Source organism: Drosophila eugracilis, unplaced genomic scaffold (genome assembly GCF_018153835.1).
Source record: "Drosophila eugracilis isolate 14026-0451.02 unplaced genomic scaffold, ASM1815383v1 contig_1197, whole genome shotgun sequence".
In the NCBI taxonomy this organism is placed as follows: domain Eukaryota; kingdom Metazoa; phylum Arthropoda; class Insecta; order Diptera; family Drosophilidae; genus Drosophila; species Drosophila eugracilis.
The window spans coordinates 2,296,142-2,320,274 of record NW_024571981.1 but is presented as its reverse complement, the minus strand read 5'-3'; the positions used below and the strand labels follow the sequence as shown (position 1 = coordinate 2,320,274).

At 38.0% G+C, this 24,133-nt stretch overlaps 2 protein-coding genes and 1 long non-coding RNA gene across 4 annotated transcripts; 2 read left to right on the top strand and 1 right to left on the bottom strand.

Annotated features, from left to right (window-relative positions):
• Positions 1-89: 89 nt before the first annotated feature.
• On the bottom strand, positions 90-8,601 carry LOC108118478. Its single transcript, XR_001772938.2, has 2 exons — positions 7,017-8,601; positions 90-889 (listed from the first exon to the last, which is right to left on the bottom strand). It is a non-coding gene; the product is annotated as an uncharacterized LOC108118478 (long non-coding RNA).
• Positions 8,602-15,904: 7,303 nt separating this feature from the next.
• Positions 15,905-17,617, top strand: LOC108118405 (hydroxysteroid dehydrogenase-like protein 1). The gene is made up of 3 exons (XM_017231081.2): positions 15,905-16,287; positions 16,782-16,895; positions 16,955-17,617. The coding sequence occupies exons 1-3, from the start codon at positions 16,008-16,010 to the stop codon at positions 17,494-17,496; spliced, it is 936 nt and encodes a 311-aa protein (XP_017086570.1). The 5' UTR covers positions 15,905-16,007; the 3' UTR covers positions 17,497-17,617.
• Positions 17,618-17,936: 319 nt separating this feature from the next.
• On the top strand, positions 17,937-23,956 carry LOC108118496 (hydroxysteroid dehydrogenase-like protein 1). 2 transcript variants are annotated; one of them, XM_017231232.2, is made up of 6 exons: positions 17,937-18,046; positions 19,732-19,945; positions 22,194-22,316; positions 22,380-22,490; positions 23,178-23,626; positions 23,698-23,956. In XM_017231232.2, the coding sequence occupies exons 2-6, from the start codon at positions 19,768-19,770 to the stop codon at positions 23,812-23,814; spliced, it is 978 nt and encodes a 325-aa protein (XP_017086721.1). In that variant the 5' UTR covers positions 17,937-18,046; positions 19,732-19,767; the 3' UTR covers positions 23,815-23,956. The 2 variants fall into 2 exon arrangements, with proteins under 2 accessions (XP_017086721.1, XP_017086720.1); XM_017231231.2 differs by lacking the exon at positions 17,937-18,046 and having other exon boundaries at positions 19,467-19,945.
• The last annotated feature ends 177 nt before the right edge of the window (positions 23,957-24,133 follow it).

Below are 24,133 nucleotides of genomic sequence, written 5' to 3'. Positions count from 1 at the left end.
TATAGTTTCCTTGGTAATCTGTATATGAAAAATTAATTCGGTACTAAAATAAGACAAGTAAGACAAGACGAATTAAAACAACCATCAGATTTGTTGTGCCGCTCTGAAGCTTTACAGTTTTTATTCTTTTTCTCTTATGCATTCTTGAATCTTCCTCGTTTAGCTTCTGCTTGAAACTAATAACTCTATCGATAAACTAATGTTTCACGCCCCCCGATGTTCTGGGGCGTTGGCTTGGGCATGTGCTTAAATCTATAGAACTAAAATATAGGAGACTGTTGGCATATAATCTAAGAATTTGGCAATCGGCCTAAGGTCTCCGGCCGAGGTCCTGGATGCCGTGCTTCTTGTTTTTCGTACGGCCGGGATAGTGCGCACAAGCCCCGATTTGATTGGTGTTTGGTCGTCCTGTCGCCGGTCGTTCTGCAGCCAATACGCTGCTTGCAAAGGACTCGTCGTTGGCCTCCTGGCTGGGAGGAGTGCGGTGGTGTCCTCGGGTCGGGGGTTGTAGTTGTATCCTGGCAGCCCGACAATGCAGTTGGCAACACTGCTTTTGCCCATTCGCACACACTCACAAGCCGACTGCCCGGCTAACAGGCGTATACTTGATATATTACGTATACCACTCGATGCGCATGTGAGCGGGGCAGAGTATCTTTGTTGTGAGTGTGTGTGAGGGGCCGCTTGACACGTTGCCAAAAGAAATGCATTGCAGGGCTGTTGGCTTTCCCCCCGTTTCCCTTGGATTTCGCCCCATTGGCCGGGCTTCGTTGCCGCTGAGCGTTGCCATTGGTTGGTCAGGCCTTCGGCGGTTGCAGCGGAAAATCGGCTCGACTTTCTGGGTCTCCTCCTCAATTGGCTAACGAGGCTTCCTTTGGGCCGTTAACTGCTGCAATAAGGGATACAAAAAGATATCGCATTAGTTGGTGCTGCCAAAAGAAAGATATATAATAAAAGTTTTGTGTAGAAAGAGATTTAGATATAATCAGGATACATTTTTGTGAATTTAATATTCAGCTAGATGGGCAATGGGCTTTTTTAAGCATAATTTTTAATTATATATAATTAAGGCTTAAAATAATAATTTTAACTCATTTTATTAATCATTGACCATTCATTAACAAAGAGATATTTTGGCAAAACTCATTAGGAGTCGGCTTCCTCAAACTTGATTCATACCGCCTATCTATTCTTATCTTGAATTTTTATAGACCTGGGCCACTGTGCCACGGTGGTGATGTTCAGCGGAGGAATGGGTAATGGGCCTCTGCCAAGATGGTAGCTTGCCAAAATCTTGCCTAGAATTTTTCTCACGCTCGCTTCCAAAAAAAAAAAAAGAAAATTGTAGGAAAAATGATGGGAAAGAAAGAAAGCATCTGAAAGACGGGCGGTATGGCAATGAATCTTGGCAAGCGGCTCGATGAGATTCTGCCGGGAATCCACCATGCCGATGCTGTCATGTAATTAAAGCGCCACCTGCCGGCCGATGCGTAAACAAATGAAGCCGACATAATTTATGATCATGGAGTTTTGCCAATAAGTTTCCCAAGACGCGCGGCAGACATGCCGTCTGCTCTGATCGTTTGGTGGAATGAGCCTCTATCCTCGGCACCCCCTCTTCATTTTTCTCCGGCTGAATGACTTCGAAAGAGTTTTTCCCATTGAGTTAGGTCAGGAACTGTGTTATTGAACAGCTGCCAATTGCGGCCAGCACCAAAAATTATTCATTCCAGACAATTTACCATCTTGCACACCCCTTTTTTTGCCTCTAATTTCACACGCACGTGTTAAATTTACGTAAATTATGGCCAAGGGAAGTGGTCCAAAAATATATCCCAGAGAGATTCCTATCGATGTTAAGGGACAACACTTGCTTTTAATTGCCTGCGACACAGCTGCCTAATAAATTTATGAGCTAAGTCCGACAATCATTGGCAAATTATGATAAATAACCTTTTAGGCTATTTTCGCCAATGTCCCCATCTTTCTTCCCCATCAATTATTCTTTCACTCTTGGACATGGTCGAAAAGTCTGAAAGTGTCAAATGAGTGATGGCTTTGAAGTGGTCTTATGTAAGTTCAGAAAATCAGGAAATCTAGTCCTGATCATTTCCCGTTTTAAATCCGTTAATAAAAACTTATAAAATAGTTTTTCTTTAAATTTCTAAGAAATTTAAATAAAATTATTTAAGTATAATTATCAACTTTAGCTCTAAATGCAGAAATAATTTGTTTTAATGATCTTATAACTCATGATCTTCCTTAGTCTGCTCATCTCTTTTATATTATATTTCGTATATATTGTACTTTAGTTAATATTTTTTATTCAAACGCTTACAAGTCTGACCGAAAGAATGATGATAAAATGATGCCTACAAAAACAATATATTTTTTAATGCCCCTTGAGGAAATCTTTATTATAGAAAACAGGCGGAACGAATTTATAAAGAAAAAAATCTATGTAGATTATAGGATCATATACCCTATAGATGTACAGAAGTCTTTGACGTTTTAAGCAAATCTCCCTGCTTTTATTTTTCTTATTTCTGTGTGCTGTTGTTGATTTTCATCTATATACGTTCTTGCCGTTTTCAATGGTTTTCAGAGGGAGAAATCGCATTTATTTATTTTTTCTAGAAGCCGAAATTCGAAATTCGGCATTTTCCTTGCCTAAAAGTTGATGCTATTTCTTTTTTGTTGTTTAAATTTTCTCTGATGGTGGCTGGTGGCTGAATTTTCTTCGCTTTGACGTGTTGAATTTTTCATTTACCTTGCTATTTTCGGACACACTTGACGGGCGGCCCGCCGAAGATCGAAGCCGAAGGCGAAAGTCGCAGAAAAGCGATAAAAACGTCAAGACCGAAAAAGCGAAAAGCCCAAGAAAACTGCGCAGAACTGTCGCCTGCCCTTATGTACCTCAAAAAGGAATATATATATATAAAGATATATATATGGGACGGATGGGGGGTCCATCACTTGCATTATATACAACATATAAATAGTATTCAGACTCTGGCTCTCTATGTGTTCTTGGATCTTTGAGTTGCGATGACGCGCAATTGACGCGGGCAAAGACGCGTTGAAAGCGTCGCCGCTGTTTCTATTTTCGTGGACACAACTAATACTTTCGCACTGGCTGAGATACAGATTCAGATTCGGCCACGGATACAGATGCATCTGGTTGTATATTTCGTTTTAATCTATTTCAGTTGCTTCATCGAAAATGTATTTAATGTGTGGTACGTTTTCTTTTTATTTTTCTTTTTCTGATTTTTTTTTTGTTTTTTTTTTTGGTTCCATCTGTCTGTGTTTCTGCCTCTGTCTATAGGGCGACGGCACAAATTGTAATTAGTGTTAGTTTTTCTTAGCTTTAATTAGAATTTCTCGTAATTTGCACGTCGGCGTGTGTGTTTTATGGTAAACAAATGAACCTTGAGATGCAGTTAGCCTGCAGTTTATTTATCGTATGTGCAAGCTTTTAATTGGGTTAAACTGGGGGTAAGGAAGGAAGGAATGTTGTTGTGCAATCATCATTATTGTTCAAAGTAGAACCCTTTATCTGTTACATCACTTGATATTATTTTCAAAGCTACTTGAATATTCTTTTTCTTAACAAATGAAGGCTTTTAAAATGGATTTCTCTTGCATAACTATTTCTGATTTACATGTTCGAAGATTTTGAGGTAAAGTTGTGCTAATAATTACATTTTAGTTCATCATCTGTATATATCAACGTATTATATTTTTCCCACTTCTAAGAGGAACATTATCCAAGACCGTCAAATTCGAGCAATATTTTATTTATTTAGGTTTGATAAATCGAAAAATCGGGAACAAAGTTTCGTTTTGTGTATATATTTTGTTTATCTCTGTTAAAAATGCAGTGAAAAACTGCATATACTTTTAAAGAAGCGTTGTCATCGCTCTGAAATCTGATGAAAACTGAAAGTCAATCAAAACAGCAGCAAAAATAAAATGCAAACACCCGAGAATTCGAAAAAATAAATAGAAAATGGTAATCGGGAAATTGGCAGGCTGCAAATATTAACTGCTGCCAAAAACCAAAAAAAAATTGAAGAACTCAAAATACAAAAAAAAATTGCTTGAATATTGGCCAATAAATTTTACAAGACGTTGACATTTGGCCAACGACAAACGGCCTTGCCGAAGGCCAATCAAACGTCATTATTTTGTTTCATTCGTGTGTTGGTGGGTGATAAACACAATCATAATGATAATTGGACACCTGTTGGCAACTGTTGGCTGGTGTCTGGCCAAGAATTCTTTGGCCAATTCAACAACAATCGGTGACGTAGCGACGAACTGGGCAACTCGTCAAAAATGTGCGTCAGCAATTAAAATCATAATGAGAGTGCCAAGTTAGAGGCGCCACCCCGCCAAAGGAAAAGAGCTGCCAACGCCTCAATCCCAATCCCAATACACGCGCCAGACACGCGATTCGCATTCCACAGGATGCGTTGCCAACGATGATGCCAAAAATCTTGGCAGAAGACGTCGACTGCTGGCTGTGTTTGTTTATGTTTATGCTCGTGGCGCTTGGCTTCCAGGGAACGTTGAAAAGGTCCGCAGGAAAAGTCGGAAGTGAAAGGAAAAAAGGGGTGAAAAAGAGGGAAAAGTGTTGGAAAGCCTGTGGTAAAGAAGATTGAACACTCTAACACTGATGGGAAACATGGATGGCAAATATAAATTCATTTCTTATTATATTAAGAGTAGCTTTTTTGTTTCTTTGGATTTAAAATGAAAAGAAAATATTAAAGAAACGTATGTTGAACGAACTCTCCGAGAAAACCATACAATTTTTCAGATAGGGAAAGAAAATCATAAAAAACGCCTTGTAAGATGGAAAATTTGTTGAGTGTTAGCCACTGCAGTAGCGCAGAAAAATTACTAACGACTTGTAGGCGCTGCCAATTGCAGACTGCGACAATGTGGCGTATACGTAATGCAGAAGGAGTCGCCACCCCAACCAGCACACATAACGTATACACAGTGCAGGACAAAGTTGCGGGCCAAATGCATAACAAATAAATAACCAAGGCCTGACCATCCTGACCATCATTATAAAAAAAGAGGCAAAGGAAAGCCAAAGTTTTCAGAAAAAATAGAAGCGGACAGTTCAAAGGATGGCGGGCCGCACTAATAAGTTTTAAGAAAAATGAAAATGAAAAATCGTTTGTGCATTTTTACAAGTGCAAAAATATGCAAATAAAGTAAATCATTACTGGACTGGACCAAAGGCAGACAAAGTTCTTCTTCTGCATTTTTTTTATTTTTTATTTCGCTGCTGATGACTGCAGAAGGAGCAAAGGGAAACGTTGGCCAAAATCATAATTTGGCGATTTATTTGTTTGTTTGTTTTATTTGCCCCCGTCTAGGCCATTGAGAATTATGGTTTGTCTGATTCCGACACACAAAGCAGCCGGGGGTAGGAATTAATGTTCAACTTAAATATCGCCGTCGATATGCATTTAAAGTTCCTTTGACAATTTCTCACTGGCAATTCAATTAGTTTTAATTGCTCGACTTGGCGGACGTTTAAAAATTCGAACCGTCATCAATAAAATCAATGCAGGCCATAAATCTTCAAGCCTTTCGCTGCACAGAATCGGAATTTGAATACCGGAATCGAATATCTGGCGGAAACAAAGATAAAGCGAAGTGACCAGCGGCGGAATGGGAGGACCTTTTGTTGGACATATGCACCCAGTCAAGGGGAAAGGACACAATGCCTTGGACTTGGCTTGGCTTAGTTGCCAATTTCCTGGCGAAAAAAAAATAGAAGAGAATTATTTGCCAGGATGTCCGAAACATTGTTGGTGTCAACAAATTCCTTTTCAACAGATGCAAAAAAATGTTCGACCATTGCCAGCAAAAAATGCAAAAGAAAAAATAAACTGAAGCGAAGACAAAATTAATGTGAAGACATTAGGGAATGCTCTGCCTGAATGTCCTGCTCTAAGTCCTTGGCAATTAAATGTCGTGTTAATTTTTTGGCTCCCCTGCTTGCTTTCCACTTTCTGGCCAATTAACTACTTAGAGAGCAATGGGTAGATTTTTAATTGTTTTAATGGATCGTAAATCTCTTTGTACAACTTTTTGATTGCTGCTGCCTGTTGTTGTTCTTCTCCAGTGCAGACGCTCATAAATTTTGGGCATTTAAAATTTCGAAAATCCAACATAAAACTAGGCAATTTTATGGTTCCAATCGAGAACTACAAAAGTCGAAGGCATAATACTACTTATTTACTTAAAACTTAATTGTATAGAGTACAATGTACTCTGGTGTTTTTTTTTTGTAAGAACGCGTGTTTGTTTGAGTTCAGTCATAAAAGAATAAATCTGTCTATGAGATTAATTTCTGATATATGAATTTCGTTTCATCTTCCTTGATTGTGGAATGAGAATGGGTGGGATTTTGGTCTGGCTAAAGGTCTGGTTGGGAATCTTCGTCTAACCCAGACAACTCATCCTTGATGGCTGTTCATTGAACCATAAGCAGTCAGTGACAGGAATCTAAGGAGGAGGTTTAGGGATTTCTACTTGTGGGAGAGCTCTTTAACATTTTTGGCCAGGCCTATAAATTCGTTGTGGAACCCTGACTAAATGTTGGATGGTCCTTTCACCGGGCACGCCCTCCTGCGGCGCATTTAGCATTCCCGTTGTCATTTCTGTGTTGCATTTGGGTTTATTTATGTGGCGCCAGGCTGTTCCCAGGCTGTGCGTTCATCCTCTGTATTACGATTTAAGGGGTTATTTGACTCTTAGTAAGTTATTGAGTTTAATCATAACCGCTATCTAAACAAATCAAATTTTTTTATTGTCTTTATTCTTTATGTTATAAGAGAGTGTTTTGTCTATAATATAACCGTTATTTAGTTTACCCGTTTTAAGATAAATATGCTTAAGTTCTTCGTAATTAGTGAAATATTGTTCTATCTCATGTCTTGTACTTGTTTGAACAAAAAATTAAAACAAAATTGATAATTTTAACTTACCATTTTCCAGCACTTTTCCGCGCTCAGATGTTTTCCACTCCTTTCTCATCCTTCAAATAACTACTTTCCTTCCATTTTAGCTGTGTTTTACATCTTATGCTTTCACCACGCCGAAGACATCCTGCGCTGATTTAATTATATTATAAATGTTTGAAAGTGCTTATTATAAAACAATTTTCATTGCGTTATAAAACTTTTGACGTTGGATTATAGACGTATTGGACTGCAATATTATGTTTTTTGTTTTGCTTGGTTTTATTTATTAATAACTTCATATTTGCTGGAGGTTATATAATAATTGCTCAATTTATTGCTTCTTGAGTAATTCTTGGTTATTTTATATGCGATTATTGTTCATATTTGGGTTAAGCACTATTTGAACTATTTTTATAATAGTTATAGGTTAAGTATCTTTTTTTTTGTGGTTTTATGTTTTTCGTTGTCTACTATTTTGTAATTATTATTACAATTGTTTATTGTTATGTTTTCGTGTCATTCAGAATTGAAGTTGTATTATTATTTATTGAACATATTATTATATTTTTCGGGAGCTGTTGTTAGGGCCCCCGTAACGGATCATAGTCCTTTGAGCAATATTTAGTTTATTTTTCATGGTTGAATATTGTTATAAACTTTATTGAGAGGAGCATCATCCGATGTTCTGGCGATGCTTATCCGTTGGGGCTCTGATGGCATTTGCCCGGCTGCGTTTGACATGCGGCTGTGGCCAGGTCTTGGACGAGTCCTTTCATTAAGCCTGGCCAGATGAAACAATCAGCTCCTGCCAAATCGCAGTTGTTCTTGTTGCTTGGGTCCGAGCCAGATGGCCCACCTCCTCCCTTCATTTTTGGCACGTTGGTCAGTTCAGTTCACAAGGCACACACTGTTACACACTCACTTTTTAGCACCACAGAGCAACTGGTTGTTGACGGTTGTTGTTGGCAGTTGCGGAGCAATACTCCTTCTTTTTAATTGTTTATTTATTGTTTCTTATTTGCTGTATAATTGAGACGGACGCGAGTATCATGGCGGGCAGCGTCAGATGTTTAATACTGCCCAGAGTCCACTGTGGTCCATCCATAGTGACCATAGACCACTGTATGCCATTGTGACATTGCCAAACAGAAAGAGAAAGAGATGCAGAGCAAAGCTGTCAATTGCCCTGATCTTGGCCCTGATGTTTGAGTTGGCTAATCAAACGCGGACCGTGGCCAAAAAAAAAGTGCGCTGCGTTTCCTCCTCCTTCTCTTGCCTGGTCCTCCTTCTTACTTTTCTGTTGGCCACATCCTGCGTCACCTGTTTTTGTTGTTGGCCGGCCACTCTTCTTGGCTGGCTACGCGTCAAATTGAGACCCAAACTCCGCTCAATTGGCAGCCGTGCAGCCGTAGATGTTGCGGATCCAACCCGGACCCGGGTTTTAGATTCGGGCCGGGTCCGGTGTTGGCCGCCCTGCCAGCCTTTGTTGGCTCGCCACACCAGACGCTACCAGTTTGTTGGCCAACTGACTGACGACTGGCCGCGCTGCCTGCCAAAAAGCGAGCCAGAGGCCCTCGAACGATTGCAACGTTCACGTTCCGTTCCGGCGTTCTCTTTGTCGCAATCGTCTCTGCTTTTTGTGTCGTCATCGTCGTCGGGGGCTTCTCCTTGCAGTCTCTCTCGTCCCCCTTATGCACTCAGAGAAAATTTCGAAGTTTTCTTTTTAAATAAAAAATATCTCCAAAAATTTGAAATTCATTTATTTATTTATTTTAAAGAGAGCTTGAGCTTTACCTTAATTTAAGAAAATTTATAAAAATTTTAATTTCCACAAAAATTTTTGTAATAAAAAACGAAAAAAAAACAATTTGTTTTTTAAATACTATTTATTTAACAACATAACAAAACAAATCCCTGAAAAAGAATAAACGAAATTATTTTTTCAAGTGTGAAAGGGCTACGCCTCCCTTACATTGGCAGAGGCTACCACAGCCACTGCTCTCCCGCCCCCTGACCTCCGCCCTACTGGCGCTGCTCCAAGCGAACGATCCCCCATTCCCCGTTCTTTCAAATCGTGACACTTCGTGTGCTCCTCGGAAAATCTTCGTCTCTGCGACAGAGCTCGTTTGCCTCTGCTGCTGCGGGCTCTCTGCTCTTATTCATAGATTTTGAGTAGTTTTGAATATTTTTGAGATATATAGTAAATATTTGAATATTCCAGTGTTCCGGTATTGAGCACGAAAAACAACACAATTAGATAATTTATGACTAGCACGTGGTTTTTGGCGGGGCATAAAACATGGAAAGGGGAATACAAGATCTTTCTTTAAGATCACTTTATTTAATAAAGAAAGATATTTGAAAATTAAGAATTGTAAATATTTTAAATCTGTTAAATCATAAAATAATAATATACTATATTATAGTGTAGGAAATAATACAAAATTGTCTAGATTTTATTTTAATTTTATGATCCTCTTATCTTCTTTAATTTATCACGATTTCCTTCTATTAAAAAGCAAATTCAAAATTGAATGTCAGGAATATGTAATCTTGAATCAATTGCTTAACATGACTAATCAAGTGGTTATTTTGGCAAACTGTCTTATTGAATGAAAACCAAATTGAGAAAGGTAAACTTCAAGACAACAATCAATTTGCTCACCCCAATTATGAATGCAGTTGAGATTCGTTTGCCGAGCAAGCAGATCTACCAAAGATATATATGTAAATATATATCTGCTTTTCGACAAAAGCATAAACGCTGCCATAAAATCAGAATTTAAACGAGGCACTAAAAAGTGCAAAAACTACAAAGGAAGAAAGAAACCAAGTCGAAGACTGAAGGGCCACAAGGAAAGGCCCTACGAGAACTCCTTGAGCTAAATGAATGCAAATGGTCAACAGGTTTTAGCACATGCAAGGACACAGCGTCATAGGGCATCGATGCCAATCAGAATAAGTGGACTTAGGGATATCTCCTGCCCTCAGCCATACGCTCTCATTCTGAGTGGATACTTTGTCTGAGTTATGAAACGAGTGGCGCCAGTGTAAAAATTTTATGCAAGCGGAAAGCAAAAATCTCGATGTAAAATTTTAACCAGTGCTAATAAATTTCTAATAAATGCATGTTAAATAAAGGCCACAATGTTGTAACGACACTGAAAGAAATTAAATTCAGACTGGAAGAAGTCATTAACATTAAATAAGCAGGATTAAGTGAAAGAAAAGTTTACTACGTTTTACTCCCAACTTATTTGTTGTTAAGAAGGATAATATTTTATTTGGAAATTTGGAAATAATTTTCATTCGCTTTTTTATCGTAGTGCATTTCTAGGGGGCCGACACTCGTATGTGTTAATTGAGCACCGATTACGCGGCCATTAATGGGCACCACCCGGCAAAGGACGAAAGTCGAAGGACAATGGATGGGAGTCAGTTAACCACCGGCAGCAAAAAGTGTGACAACAATGCGAGCCACACGTTGACCGCAGCAGCACGTGCTGCCAGAGGCCAAAACAAGTTCGCTCCTCTCGGACTCCTCATGCCGGAGCCCCACCTACCTTCCATCTAATGCCATCCCCATTCGAATCGTTGGAACTGCTGTTGCTGTCGCCCTGTTTCCGCTACCAACTAAACGTTTATTTATTGCCCAAACAGCGCCAAAGGACAACAGCGCCAGCTTCGATCCTCAAACCATTTTTCCTTCAAATTCCAGCACCACTTCAGCGAGACAAAAGCCAGCCCAAAGATAAACATACGAGTTCAAGGTAGGGTGTAGCTCTTACATATTTTTTTACCCTCTTAAAGTTTTCAAGTATTTTTTACATTTATGTAATACTTTTTGTTTATTTTAAAAATTATCTTATTAATTTCGTTTAAAATGATTATTATCAAATCTTATTTTAAAATTCAAGTCTACCCTAGCGTTCACATATTCCCCTTTCATAAGCATCTCTTTACTGTTGCCAACAGTTCTTCTAACTGGGCAGTAAAAGCCCATGAAAAACTGGGCTGGGGAATCTGGCTGAGAGGAAAAAGCGAGAGGACGCCACACATCTTGATTTTTGCCAAACAAAACATTTTTCGAGCACTTGCTCACCGAGTCGGCGATGGCTATAACTGTATTTGGTTATGTTAGTCACGTGGCCTCCCCTTGGTTTTTGCCAAATTGCTGGACATCGGAGGAGGAGAAAAATGGAAAGGGTTGACTCGCCTTGACTTGAAAAACCGCAGCATTTTTTTAGTGGTAGCCGAAGGACTTTGTAAGTGAATGGACAAAGGGAAAGTTACGGATGTTTGGGTATAGTAATCGATTCAGTATAAACATTTTTAAATATTTTTTATTTTAAATAATATAATTTATATTACAAAGTACCCATGAACAACTGACCAGAGTTAAGGCTTTAGGACCTTAATCCTTCACCCAGGCATTTCAAACATTTTCAGACTTAGCCTAATATGTTAGTCTGTTAGCCTTATCTTTAACTCCTTTTTGTAAGGCTTTTAAACCCGAAAACCAATGGGATTTTCCCTTTTTTTGTTTCCTTTTACCGACAGGAATTTCTAATCGTTTTCCTGGAAATTACCTTCCATCCGTTTTTCGGTTTTTGCTAAAGGCGTTGAGTTGATAATTTCCTAAGCCCGCACAAACTGCCGAGCGGAGACAATGAAGAGTCACCCACATTATCGAAATGTTTTCAGGTCATTAAGTTTGTCCACAGATGAGCAGAGGAGGAACATCCCGAACAGAACGGCCATGGAAGGTGCAAGTTAAGCGAATAGAAAAACAATTGAAAATTGAAGTGGCAATTAAAGTATGCTTTTGTTTTTAAGGGGGAAGACTTTAGCCGATCTGGGATGGCAATTTAATGCACATATGCCGAGATTTATGTGTTTTGTACGAAGGGCAAGACAAAAGCGACATTTCGCTTTAGACAATATTTTTCTTTTGGGGAAAAAGCACTACGAGTATGAGGACGCCATAAAGAAGGAATCATCCCGTTCCGTTTCATGTGCTGGCATTTAAATGTACGAAATTGTTTTTGCCGCTCGCTGGCATCCTCTGACAGGATGCGAAAACGTTTGAATATTCCATCCTTCCAGCTTAGAACATTGTATCCTTTCTCAGTCCACATATATATATACACATATATTTATTTTGTTTTGTCGCTGTCGGCGATTTTTTTTCTTGGCCGCGTATTTGGCATCGCGATAGCGCCAGGAATTGTCTGCCCAGCACCAGAAAATGCAGTTCAAATATCGGCCATCGAGTCGGCAGGGGGGCCATAGTGAAGTATCCCCTTCCCGAAGATTGGAGAACCTCAGCTTAGACGAACACCATCCGCATTTTAATTTAATTCGCCTTGTTGACTCTGTCGGTCAGCCGTCTCGTCTGCATTCAAAATACGTTCTTATGCAGTGCAGAAAGGCAGTGGAAAATCACTGAAATACGCGAAAACATTTGTCATTTGCATTCAGCTGGGCCTTCATGGGCTTTTCTTTGATTTTCATCGTGGCCTGATCAAAGTTGACTACTTCTGGTTCTGTAAAACCAGGGCAAAAATGCTGTCTTGTCACTGTGAAAGTTTCACCGTTGTCAATGCTGTGATTTGTGCCCCACCTGGCAAACAGCATTAAAAAAGAACTTGATTGATGCAAATCCTGTTCGCATGGAGGAGGTTAACGTAACAATTACATGAAGTATTCGTGTTAACAATTATTTAAACTTCAGGCCTACACCTGGGCCACCATATGCTAGCATTTAATTATTATCATATTAAGCCAAAAAGAATTTAAAGTACTTGCAATAGAACCGCACTTTTTCGTACAACTTAATAATGACTGACTGCGCCGACATATTCCCAACAGGTGTAGACGCCACATCCAATTGCAAAGCTATTTTCGGTCATGGGAACGATGACACCACTTGTATTCCTCTTCGTTTTCAGTCCTGGCTATAAATATATATATGTATATGCTCACATTTGTAGCAATGTGCAGCTGAAAAAGCAACTAAATGCATCTGCAGAACTCCGGAGATCAACTTTAACCCGCAAGAATCAGAACTCAATGGTTATGGCCACCCGCAACATTGCGACACAAAACACTTGAACGAGCAACATCCGCACAGATTTTTCCACCCACTTTTTTGTTTGAGTTATTTTACGAGTTTTATTGGCTTTTATTGGCAACGAGATTTGAATTTTTCAAAACGACACTTGCTGCCTTGCCCTAACGGATCCGTGTTTTCCTTTTTGGCTTAATCGTTAGTCATTTTTTATGGCCAGTATTTCGCCTGCAGGTGCCGACCCGGACATATGAACTTCCCACATCCTGGACATAACTTAACCACTGATTGCACTTTTATGGCCAAAAGTTGCTCCTTCCGAAAAACAAAGCAACATTTTTTGCGATAACCACCAACTGCTAATTAACTGTTGACTATATAAAACCGTTTAATCCTTTAGCCTTAAATGGCTAACCATCAAAAATACAAAAAAAAAAAACAACAGGGGAAATTTGTCGAAGAACCATTCAAAGTGTGCCGCATAATGGCAGGCGACAGACAGCTTGCTAATTTTCATGCGCCATTTAAGGGGCGAATTTTTTCGTTGAGATAAAAGGGAAATCTCTCCTCCATTTAGCCTGTCACGAATTCACTTGACAACTCTTTTTTTGTGCAGCCGTTCTTGTTTTTTTCAACGATGCGACAAGCCAAACCTCCTTTGGAGCTACTTAAAATTCAGTGCCTGACATAAACATCCTTAAGCATCCTGCTAGTCAACAGTGCCAGCAATGCGCTTTAACGGTATGTCAGAGATTAGAGAGCGTTGCAAATGATTGCCGGGGCAATTAATTGCGGGAAATAAAGACAAAATTGTAGTCCAGAATGATGATGATCTTTTTGTATAGATAAGGTCTGTTTTCGGCAAATTTTATACCTGCTCATCGTACGGTGAAAATATATAAATGATTTTTGGTTTTGTTGGAGTTTTTAATAATAAACTTACTTACGAGTTTATTATATTGTATTGTAATAAATTCTAGTGCATAGACATTACCATTACTTCTGTTGGTCTTAGCATTCAGAGAGAGAGTTCTTTAAGCAACAAAACTTTTGCTTCCCACACTCTTGGCCAAAATAAACGCAATAATAACCACAATAAAAATCTGTAAAAATGAGCATTACATGAGCTGGTCTCATAGTCATATGAATAAAAATAGAATAACCGCCAGCGGCAAACGCGAAACAAAGCAAACAATAATTTCCCTCATATATAAAAAGGAGTCGAGGACTCGAGGAGTGGGCGAAGGACCAGCAGTGTTTCGGGCCAAGTCAAAACGGATGTACAAATTGCAAGGCATAATTCAAATTGTTTGACTTTTTGACAATGACTGCGCCAGTTTGGCCTCCCACTCCAATCTTCGGATAGCCTCTTATCTTGGCATATGTGCTATGAACTGAAAACTGGCGCCATTCGCTTGCATTATTTTTGGTAATGCCAAGCCATATATTTAAGCCCTCCGCTGCAAACTTAAGGTTCCCAATTTAATAGTAACAATGCGTATGAGTCACATTAATTAGCTTAACTGCCAGAAAGTGCGCTTAAAAAGCAATTAAATGTGATTAGCATAAGTTGGCCCCTCACTCGCTGCAGCAACATACCATATAAATTCTGAAAATTGGTGGCACAAAAATCGCTGCATACTTTCAGGCTGCCATTAGATTCGAACGAGTTCTGGCGGTTTTCTGGCCTGGCCTTAAAACCATTCGACTTAATTAGTTGGCCGACGCCAACAGTCGACGCCCCCAACTTGACTTTTTCCTTTTTTTGGACCGAAAAACTATGAATTTATTTGACACTTGAATAAATGCGGTTTTTGCGGCAGCCAAAAACGAGGAAAAATGGTTGGAAATATATATTTTTCAAAATGGATTTGCTAGCAGCCAAAAAGCTCATCCCTTTTCCCGGGTGTCGACACACATGGTTGATATATAACCCATGTCGTGCTCTTGTTCCGCAGTTCGATTCACAGCGTTTCCTGATATCCTTCACCGTAAGTCAGCACTTGGATCGGTGAATATCATGGGACACCAAGGGGATTCCCCGGCTGGTTCGGGGGGCGTTAGTGAACTTAGCGTTTTGTAAAATGCCATTTCTGTGCCCTCCCTAATTTATGAATGCTGCTTAAAGGCGGTAATTGTGATGTGCGAGTGTGGTGTCGAGTATAGAGTGCATTTTTGGTGAACAAAGGACAAGGACCAACAGTCCATGATGTCATCTGCGGATGGAGTCGAGGATTAGAAGGTGACTGACTCTTTAGATGCCTGATGGTGAAATAAATATCTAAAATCTTTTTTAAATTATCTTTAGCTTTGAAGAGAAGAATCATTCCTGAGAAAGAATTATGGAAAAATATAAAAGTACTCAACAAACAATAATAACAGCAATACGTTAGGCACTAAAAAATACACTTTGGTTATATAGTAAATTAGATTGTTTAGTATTAACTAAAAAGTTCGCAATGTTTACAGATGATTTAAGTACAAATATAAATTGCCGTGTCTAATTTTATCTTTTTGAGTACATTAAATTTGCTAATTTATAAGTGACTTTCACCTGTTCTATTAGGCTAGCTGATCTTTGAGCCCAAAAGCACGACCCTGCACTCAATTTTCCAGTGTAATGCTCCCATATAAGCGGTTGGGCCTTTTTAATTTGGCCATTCCCAGGCAAACAGTCAGTCAAACCATTTGGCAAACCATAATTGATCAAACCAAACACTTGCGATTATGATTAAAATATAATCTTTCGGCATTTTTAACAGCAAGTCGAACACCTTTTGATAGCGCTGACTTCTATTAATTCATGCCATTTAAATTCATCGCCCCGTCCGGCGAAAAGTGTGCAAATTGCTCCGTGACCACAGTCCGTTTGAGGGAGTCGACCGGATCGCAACACACGTATTCTCTGCTCTAGCAATCGGATTAAAAATAGAGAAATTGTAAAAATGTTTTGTACCTTATCAACTTTCCTAGTATCAATTGGATTCTACGCCCTAGCCTCTTATCTTTACGAACAGTTAAGAACGCCGTACAAGTTAATAAAAATTCGATACTTTAGTGATAATAGACCCACTCTCAAGGAACGTTACGGAGATTGGGCTGCTGTCACAGGAGCCAGCGATGGCATTGGTAAGGAGTATGCCAAGGAGCTGGCCCGCCAGAAGATCAATGTTGTGCTGATTGCCAGAAGCGAGGAAAAACTCCAAGCGGTAGCCAAGGAAATTGGTAAGTCAAGTGGTGAATAGATTAGAGTCCGGTTAACGGTGTTGAATGACAAGTAAATTTGTGTCTTTTTTAACAAAAAATGATAGTGAGAAAGGTAAAAATGTGAAGGTAATAGAATAAATTTACGTAATCATTTTATAACAAAATTTTCGCTTTATATTACAAGCTTATCACTATACAAATCAAGAGTAAAATCAAGAGATTTTAAGTCAAATTAGAAGTACGATGAAGTTGTTATACAAATATTTGTTGGACTTCATGTTTGGCTTAGAATTTTGGCTTACTGCTCCCGTTATATCGATAATTATAACATGTTTGACCAAACAACATGACACTTTTGAAGAACACGCAAAGCAGTTATCGGCAGTTATGATTTAAAGCCATGCAATGGATTTTTAGTAGGAAGGCTAGCACTTCGTGCAGTGAAATCTATTATTCTATTTAAAGATTGTTATATAACAATTGATTTTTATTATCAAACATTTTTATTTCAGCTGAAATCGGAACCGGTACACAGACAAAGATTGTGATTGCTGATTTCACAAAGGGCTCGCAGGTGTATGAGCATATAGAAAAGGAAACTGCCGATATACCCATATCTATACTGGGTAAGTGAAGTCAAAAAATTGTTCCACATTCTGTATAACTTAATCTCTATTCTACACAGTTAACAATGTTGGATCCGGCACACCTTCTCCCATACTGAAATGGACCCAGGAAGCAACCCAGAATATAATCGACACCAATGTGGTGGCCGTTTCCCAACTCTCACGCTTGTTTTTCCAGCGCATGAAGGCGTCCAAGATCAAGGGAGCTATTGTGAACGTTAGTTCAGGAACGGAAATGCAGCCTCTGCCATATGGGGCTTATTATGCCGCCTCGAAGGCATACACCCGTAGTCTTACCTTGGCCTTGTGTCACGAGGCCAAGCCTTTTGGCATCCATGTCCAGCTACTGTCCCCGAATTTCGTAGTGACTAAAATCAATTCGTATTCAAGGCAGATCATGAAGGGCGGTCTATTTATCCCTTCGGCCTCGACATATGCCAAAAGTGCGGTTGATCAGCTGAGAGATGGAGTGGATGAAACTCCGGGCTACTTTTGGCACCACATTCAAAATGCAGTGGGAACTGCTTTCACGTGGCGAGTGCGAACCCTTGCTGCCTATAAAATTTTCAGCAAAATATCAGATAAACCAAAGAAAAATTAAAATTTTCAAAGACATTAAAATACAGATAGCTGAGACAAAATCATTATTTTAACAGTGAACTTTGAATTGATTAATTTTGTCAAATTTGACTTTGTAAATAAAACATAGCATACTTCCTGGAGGGTTCAAGACTCAGAGCTTGGGTTCGTAACTTTGCTAAACATAATGCGAAATTTCGAACTAGAGCATTTTTCGAGCTCTTATAATTTTTGAATGCTTAAATAGTTTGGTAATATATGTCAATAATATTTTAAATAATATATAAATAAAGTGATTAGACTTGTAATTTTGTATATATTGAGGATTATTTTCTTAACAATAAACACATTTAGCCTTAAAAATGCTGAAATGACGGTACTACTTACATTTAGAACTTTTGGGGAAAGCTCTGGGACTTCCTCGAAGAGCTTCAACCGCCATATTCCTCAGTCTGGAATCAATATTCGGCTGGATAGGCGGTAACTCAGCCGGCCGGCAGCCCTTTCCTCATAAAGTATTGATTTTATTTATAGCGTTTAAAAACTCAAACAGTTTGGTTCGTTGACTGCAGGTAAGTTTAGACTTACATAAAGTAACATATGTTTTAATATTTGGGATTGTGGAACGTTGAGTGTTTTTAAATTAACGAGCTTTTTATACACCATTGGAAAACTGTTTCGGCATAAATAGAGAAAACCATAGAAAGCAACAAGTGGAAAATTATATTTTGTAACTAATGACCAGAATGACCATTTATATTGTGCGATAATAAATTTTATATTTTATCAAGTCAAAAATATAATCTTTACGATTTAAATGTCATTTATTACCTTCTATAAAAATTGTGAGAGATATTTACACCACAACAGTTTGAGGGACATTTCCGATATCCATTAGTCTCGATGACTTTTTTTATTCATTTCGACTTACCTAATGGCTCAATACATTTGCTTTACCACTGCTCAAAGTACAAACGAAATTACTTTTTCGACTCTCATTCACTAAAAAGAGAAAAAGTATTTAATACTCTGAAACTAAGTAAATCTTTTGTTGTGTCACAGAAATGCACTGATCCGTTTGTTTCGCCCGCTTGTTCGGAAATGCATTTTTTCTGGCTGATAAGGAAAACTTATGGTATTGAAATTACAAAAGATAATGAGGCGAAGCCGTATTAAAACTGTTTCAAATCTGTCAGTAAAAAGCACATATATATATATATATATATATATAAATATATATACTGGCAACTACAAAATCAGTATTTTAACTTTAAACAATATACAACCATTGACTGAGCAGTAACTCTGTATTACATTTATTGAGAATGGTTTAAATTCACACATGAATATTAATTAAAATTTTATGTAGAATATTAAAAATAAAAATAATTATAATATCTTAAATTTAACTAAGTACCCTATGTGACTTAAATATAGTAATTATTTGTTGAAAACTATATCACTTCCAAAGCATTTAGCGACATGCAAAAAAAGGGGTAAAGCAAAATCGGTACAAATAAACTGTCTCAGGTGACAAGGGTCATTGCATGACAAAAGACAATTCGCCACATCTTTCGCTTAATTGTTTGCAATTAGTTCTACGCCAACCAACTTACTAGCAAGCTTATTATGCATTTAGTAAATAAACCATCATTACGACTGATGAACGCGGGTGAAAAAGCCAAGACTGGGAGAAAGGGTCATTTCTTTCACAACAATTAAATGTCAAATAATTCACCCGGTCCAGACACGTAGTCTTTCAACATCTTTAGACCGCTGTAAAAGGCAACAAAAATTAAATTTATAATTTTATGAAATAATAAACCGACAAATGCTGAGTAAAACCACGGAAAAGAGCCCCAACTGCAGTAGTCTTTCCGCTTTAAGTCTCTGTTTTTTATTTACAACTGTTGCTTGTTGAAGACCAGATCCGAAACTGAAAATCCGAAAACCGAAGCCCCGAAAAAAACGAAGCCGCAGTGGCCAAGCATTCAGTGCGTGATCGGTGCTCAAACTTGCAACTTGTGCCTCCGGTAAAAGAGGCAGACAGACAGTGGCCGATAGTGCAAACGTCGGGCGATTATAAATTGGTATATAGTGCTATAGTGGTATAGTAGTAATTCTCAACGAAACAATAAATAATCAGCACGGGCGTGTAGTGATAAGCATACGTTCCACAATCCCTTGAATTTGCTCTTATCACCAACCGAAAGTTGGCTTTTTCGACTATATAAAGAGAACTCTCTTAACCATGCAGCCAGTTCTGGAATTAAGCATTTACACTTTGCTAAGGATGGCGTTCATTTGGCAGCTAATCTCCGCGGCAATCTATATAGTGGGTTCGCTTAGTATCCTAGCGTTCCTTTACGACAATTTAAAGTCCTTGATCAGTATCATCAAGGCTGTCCTGGAACCCTTCTTCCAGCCGCAGTTACCAAAGACTTTGGTGGAAAAGTTTGGACAATGGGCAGGTGAGTTTTTAGATCGAGTAACACTTTATACCCCTGAATTTCATACTGTAGTAGTGTAAACTATATGTTTTCCATGTTATTCAATCTGTGATTTGCATACTTTAACCCTTGGGGTCTGTCAATATTTGAGGTTTGCGTTTTTGGTTACCTCACTGTCACAAATGCAAATTGTTTACCTTTTTCTTCAGGTTGTGTTTTGCTGAACGGAGAAGCACTTAGGAGCTTTTAGAATTGGCAGTCACTAGCTCATTTCACAATATATTTCATTTCCTAATATTACTAAATATTATATCAAATTAGTTATTAACTCCATAAATAGTAGTAAGTAGAGAAAGCGTTAAGTTTTAATAAAAATATCGTGTGCTTCTTTACATTATTACCCTTATCGATTCGTTCAGTTATTTACAACATTAAAATTAATTTTTTCTGATAATTTAATATGCAGACTGGGACAGTAGTAAAATTAATCTTTACCAATGTATTAATATTTCCCACACCACTTATTGCTTAGTCCAAGCTAGAGGATTACAAAAGCCAAAAGATTAGATTACAAATATCAGTAAACACTATGAGTTTCCATAATGATTTATATTATCTGCCCAAATGGCCTAGTAATTCTTATCAGAATGTTCGATTATATCGCAGCTTTTCGTATTAAAATGTTCAGTTTATTTTAAAATTTTTGAGACAAAGTCCATTTAAAAATAAACATTCGTCGATCATGATTTTTATTAATAAATAATTAGGTCAGCATGATTCGGTGGCATTTTAAAATAATAATTATAGAAAATTTGTTTAAATAGGTGCAATTGTTTAATGTTTTCTAAGGACAATTTAACATTTTTCAAAATTTCCGGAATATAGTCCTGTAAATTCATAAAATTTAACAATTATAATTACTCATTGTGATTTTCATATTAATTTAAGTTGTCACCATGAGTAGTTATCTTGGCATTAACTTATCATTAGGTACTTACGGGTCTCTTACTATCAATGAAAACTCACAATCATCATGATTATTTAGAAATTTGTATGATATAAGAAAGTATTTCAAAAGTTTTCTTTAAAAACTCTCTAAAAATGATGTAACTTAAAATGCCCTTAAAAATATATTCAATCTTTTGATTTTTACATAAACCGCTATTCATAAGGATTTACCAAAACAATATTTAAATTATTCAAACAACTTGATTTGTTTATATTTTCGTTTATGGACCACACAAAGTCATTCAACTCGTAAACCGGCTTGCGATTTTCTCGTTTTTTCGCATTTTGCATTCGTTTTGTTATTGTTATACTATATTATTTAGTTATTTCGCTTTCATTGGCTCAAGTCTCGTGCTGCTCTTCGCGGTCTAATGATTATGAATTTTACTATCGCCTCTGCCGTTTATTGCTTAATTAATGGATGACCTTCAGCAAGTGATCGACTTCTGCATGGTTTTCCAAATTGAATTATGAACCCTATCAAACGATTTTGATTATTCACCAATTGAAGTGCCAAAACCAAGCAAAAATATACGTCATTCGTAATTATCGGGCAGCACGCAAGCGCAACAATCGATTGGTGTTGCCGTTGTACTCTTAACTGTTGCTATTGCCGGTGTTGATATTGCTGCCGTGTTTTTCGCGTTTCCGTTGCACAAATATTTGGCAACCAATAACCAGCTGCCAGTGGCAACATTGCTGCAATTGCCACGATAGCCGGTTTGCTTCTGAGTACTTCTTTGCGGCCAAATCCAAATCCATTCATGATATTTGCCGAGGTTTCGGCAACCAACAAAAACTAACAACTGACGATGTGATTAAAACAGACCCAGTCGAATGCAGCGGGTTAATTAGCAGGCAAATGCTATTTTCGAAAAGCTCTTTCAAGGAGGTTTTAGCTTCATTCAGTTGCTAAAAGTTTAGGTAAACGAAAGAAAGTGACGAAATTGGTCTTGAAAAAAAAATAAGTATAGTTAAAAGTTGTTTAAACCATAAACCTCATTGAATTACCATCTTATTTCCGAATATTTATTTTGTTTTTTAGAACATTTTAAATATTTTTATACATTATAAAACCTTGAATCCTTAAGTTTTACATCCTTCTATAAGATTTGAAAATAATTAAAATAAAAAACATTTTCGAGTAGACTTTTTCATGTATTTAAGTCCTTTTAAAGAATAGCAAAAATGTGGCATCCACTTCTTTTTGGCAACCTTCACCTGTACTCATCAAGTTTTCATTCGTTTCCTTTCACTTTAGTGGTGACTGGTGCCACCGATGGCATTGGAAAGGAATATGCCAGGGAGCTGGCTCGACAGGGTCTCAATCTGGTGCTCATCTCGCGGACGAAGGAGAAGTTGATTGCCGTCACCAATGAGATTGGTAAGTACTGCTTACTTACTAAAATGTAAACAATTTTACCTTAATTTTGGAATCAATTTACAGAAAGCCAGTACAAAGTAAAGACCAAGTGGATTGCTGTGGACTTTGCCAAGGGACGTGAGATCTATGATCAGATTGAAAAGGAACTGGCCGGAATTGATGTTGGCATTTTGGGTGAGTAATGATCAAGTCGATATCATACATTTTTAAAATATAATAGTATTTTAAATATTATGTTATTATATTTAGATTTAATTTAAGAAAGAGACTATTATTGCCAAAACACAGCTCCAGTTCTCAAACGCATTTATTATCCGGTATCTACTGTACTAATTCATACATAAATCATTGTCAACAACACACAGCAATCAACAGTAGCAGCTTTTTATTTACGTTTTACTTTATTTTTCTGACTATTTCTTGTGCGGCTGCCAATGTCAAACAATAATAATTGCGTGCAATTATAATGACTCTTTTTTTGGTCTATTGGCGAGGCGAAGAGTGGCTTAGGCGATGTTCAAGTACATAGGCGATGCGCTGTTGTTGGGGTTTTATTCGGCCGACCAGACTCATAAACGCTTCAGCAATTTACATTTCGGCAACCTTGCGAACGCCTCAAGGCGTTTTTAATAAAATTTTGGCTGATAAGAGTTGACATTGATCTTGGCCAGCGGCATTAATTTGCCACTGAAATGTTGATATGAGTTTTTATAAGTAATATTTTATCGTTATGAGTAATGATCATTGTTTGCTTGCTTATTATTATTTAAGCATTTACCTAGGCATTACTTATATAACAAATAGTTTAAGTTTTTCTAAATTTCGAATTCTACAAATTATAAAAACCTTTCTTTTTAACAGTCAACAATGTGGGCATGATGTACGAGCACCCGGAGACCTTTGACCTGGTTTCGGAGGACCTGCTTTGGGATCTTCTCACCGTCAACATGGGATCGGTTACCATGCTAACCCGCAAGATCGTGCCCCAGATGATTGGCCGCAAGAAGGGAGCCATTGTCAACCTGGGATCCACCTCGGAACTCCAGCCCCTGCCCAATATGACCGTCTATGCAGCAAGCAAGAAGTTCATAACCTACTTTTCCAAGGCCCTGGAATTGGAGCTGGCCGAGCATAATATCCATGTGCAACTAGTTTTACCCGGTTTTGTGACAACTAAAATGAACGCCTACTCCGATCGGGTGATGGAGGGTGGTCTGTTCTTCCCCAATGCTTATACTTTTGCCCGTTCCGCCGTTTTTACTCTGGGAAAAACGAACGAGACGAATGGTTTCTGGACTCATGGAATTCAGGTATGTTCAATATATCAATTTAAATTAATTTTAAACAATTAATAAACTTAAAAATCTTTTTAAATTTTCAGTATGCCTTCATGAAGCTAGCTCCCCTTCCTATTCGCTCCTACTTGGGGTACCAACTATTCAAGCGATTGAGAATCGAGGCTCTCGAGCAAAAACAAAAGAAACTGAAGATTTGTTAAGCCTTTCAGCTAAGTTAGGAGTCATGTAAATATATGGTTCTTAGTCATAAGACTTTAAACATTTAACTATAAAAAAAAAAACAATTTTGTACAAAGCCATGAAGAAATAAAAAAATATAAAAACAAAAGATAAAGGCACGACCAAAAACCGGCTGGCAAAATCAATTGCCAAAATGCACTAAACTCTGCCGCATTGCATAACCATTGCAATTTTGGCGAAGTTGATGCGGAGAGGGGGCTTTGGACGGTTTTAGCCATGAAACCGGTTGGCCTGCGCGCGAAACTGCTGACCGACAAAATGGCAAAGTGGCCAACTGCA

Coding starts and splice junctions, on each gene's coding strand:
- LOC108118496 (XM_017231231.2), top strand. CDS start 19,726: ATGCAGCCAGTTCTGGAATTAAGCATTTACACTTTGCTAAGGATGGCG. Junction 19,946..22,193: donor AAAGTTTGGACAATGGGCAG/GTGAGTTTTTAG, acceptor CTTTCACTTTAG/TGGTGACTGGTGCCACCGAT. Junction 22,317..22,379: donor TGCCGTCACCAATGAGATTG/GTAAGTACTGCT, acceptor ATCAATTTACAG/AAAGCCAGTACAAAGTAAAG.
- LOC108118405 (XM_017231081.2), top strand. CDS start 16,008: ATGTTTTGTACCTTATCAACTTTCCTAGTATCAATTGGATTCTACGCC. Junction 16,288..16,781: donor AGCGGTAGCCAAGGAAATTG/GTAAGTCAAGTG, acceptor TTTTTATTTCAG/CTGAAATCGGAACCGGTACA. Junction 16,896..16,954: donor TATACCCATATCTATACTGG/GTAAGTGAAGTC, acceptor TATTCTACACAG/TTAACAATGTTGGATCCGGC.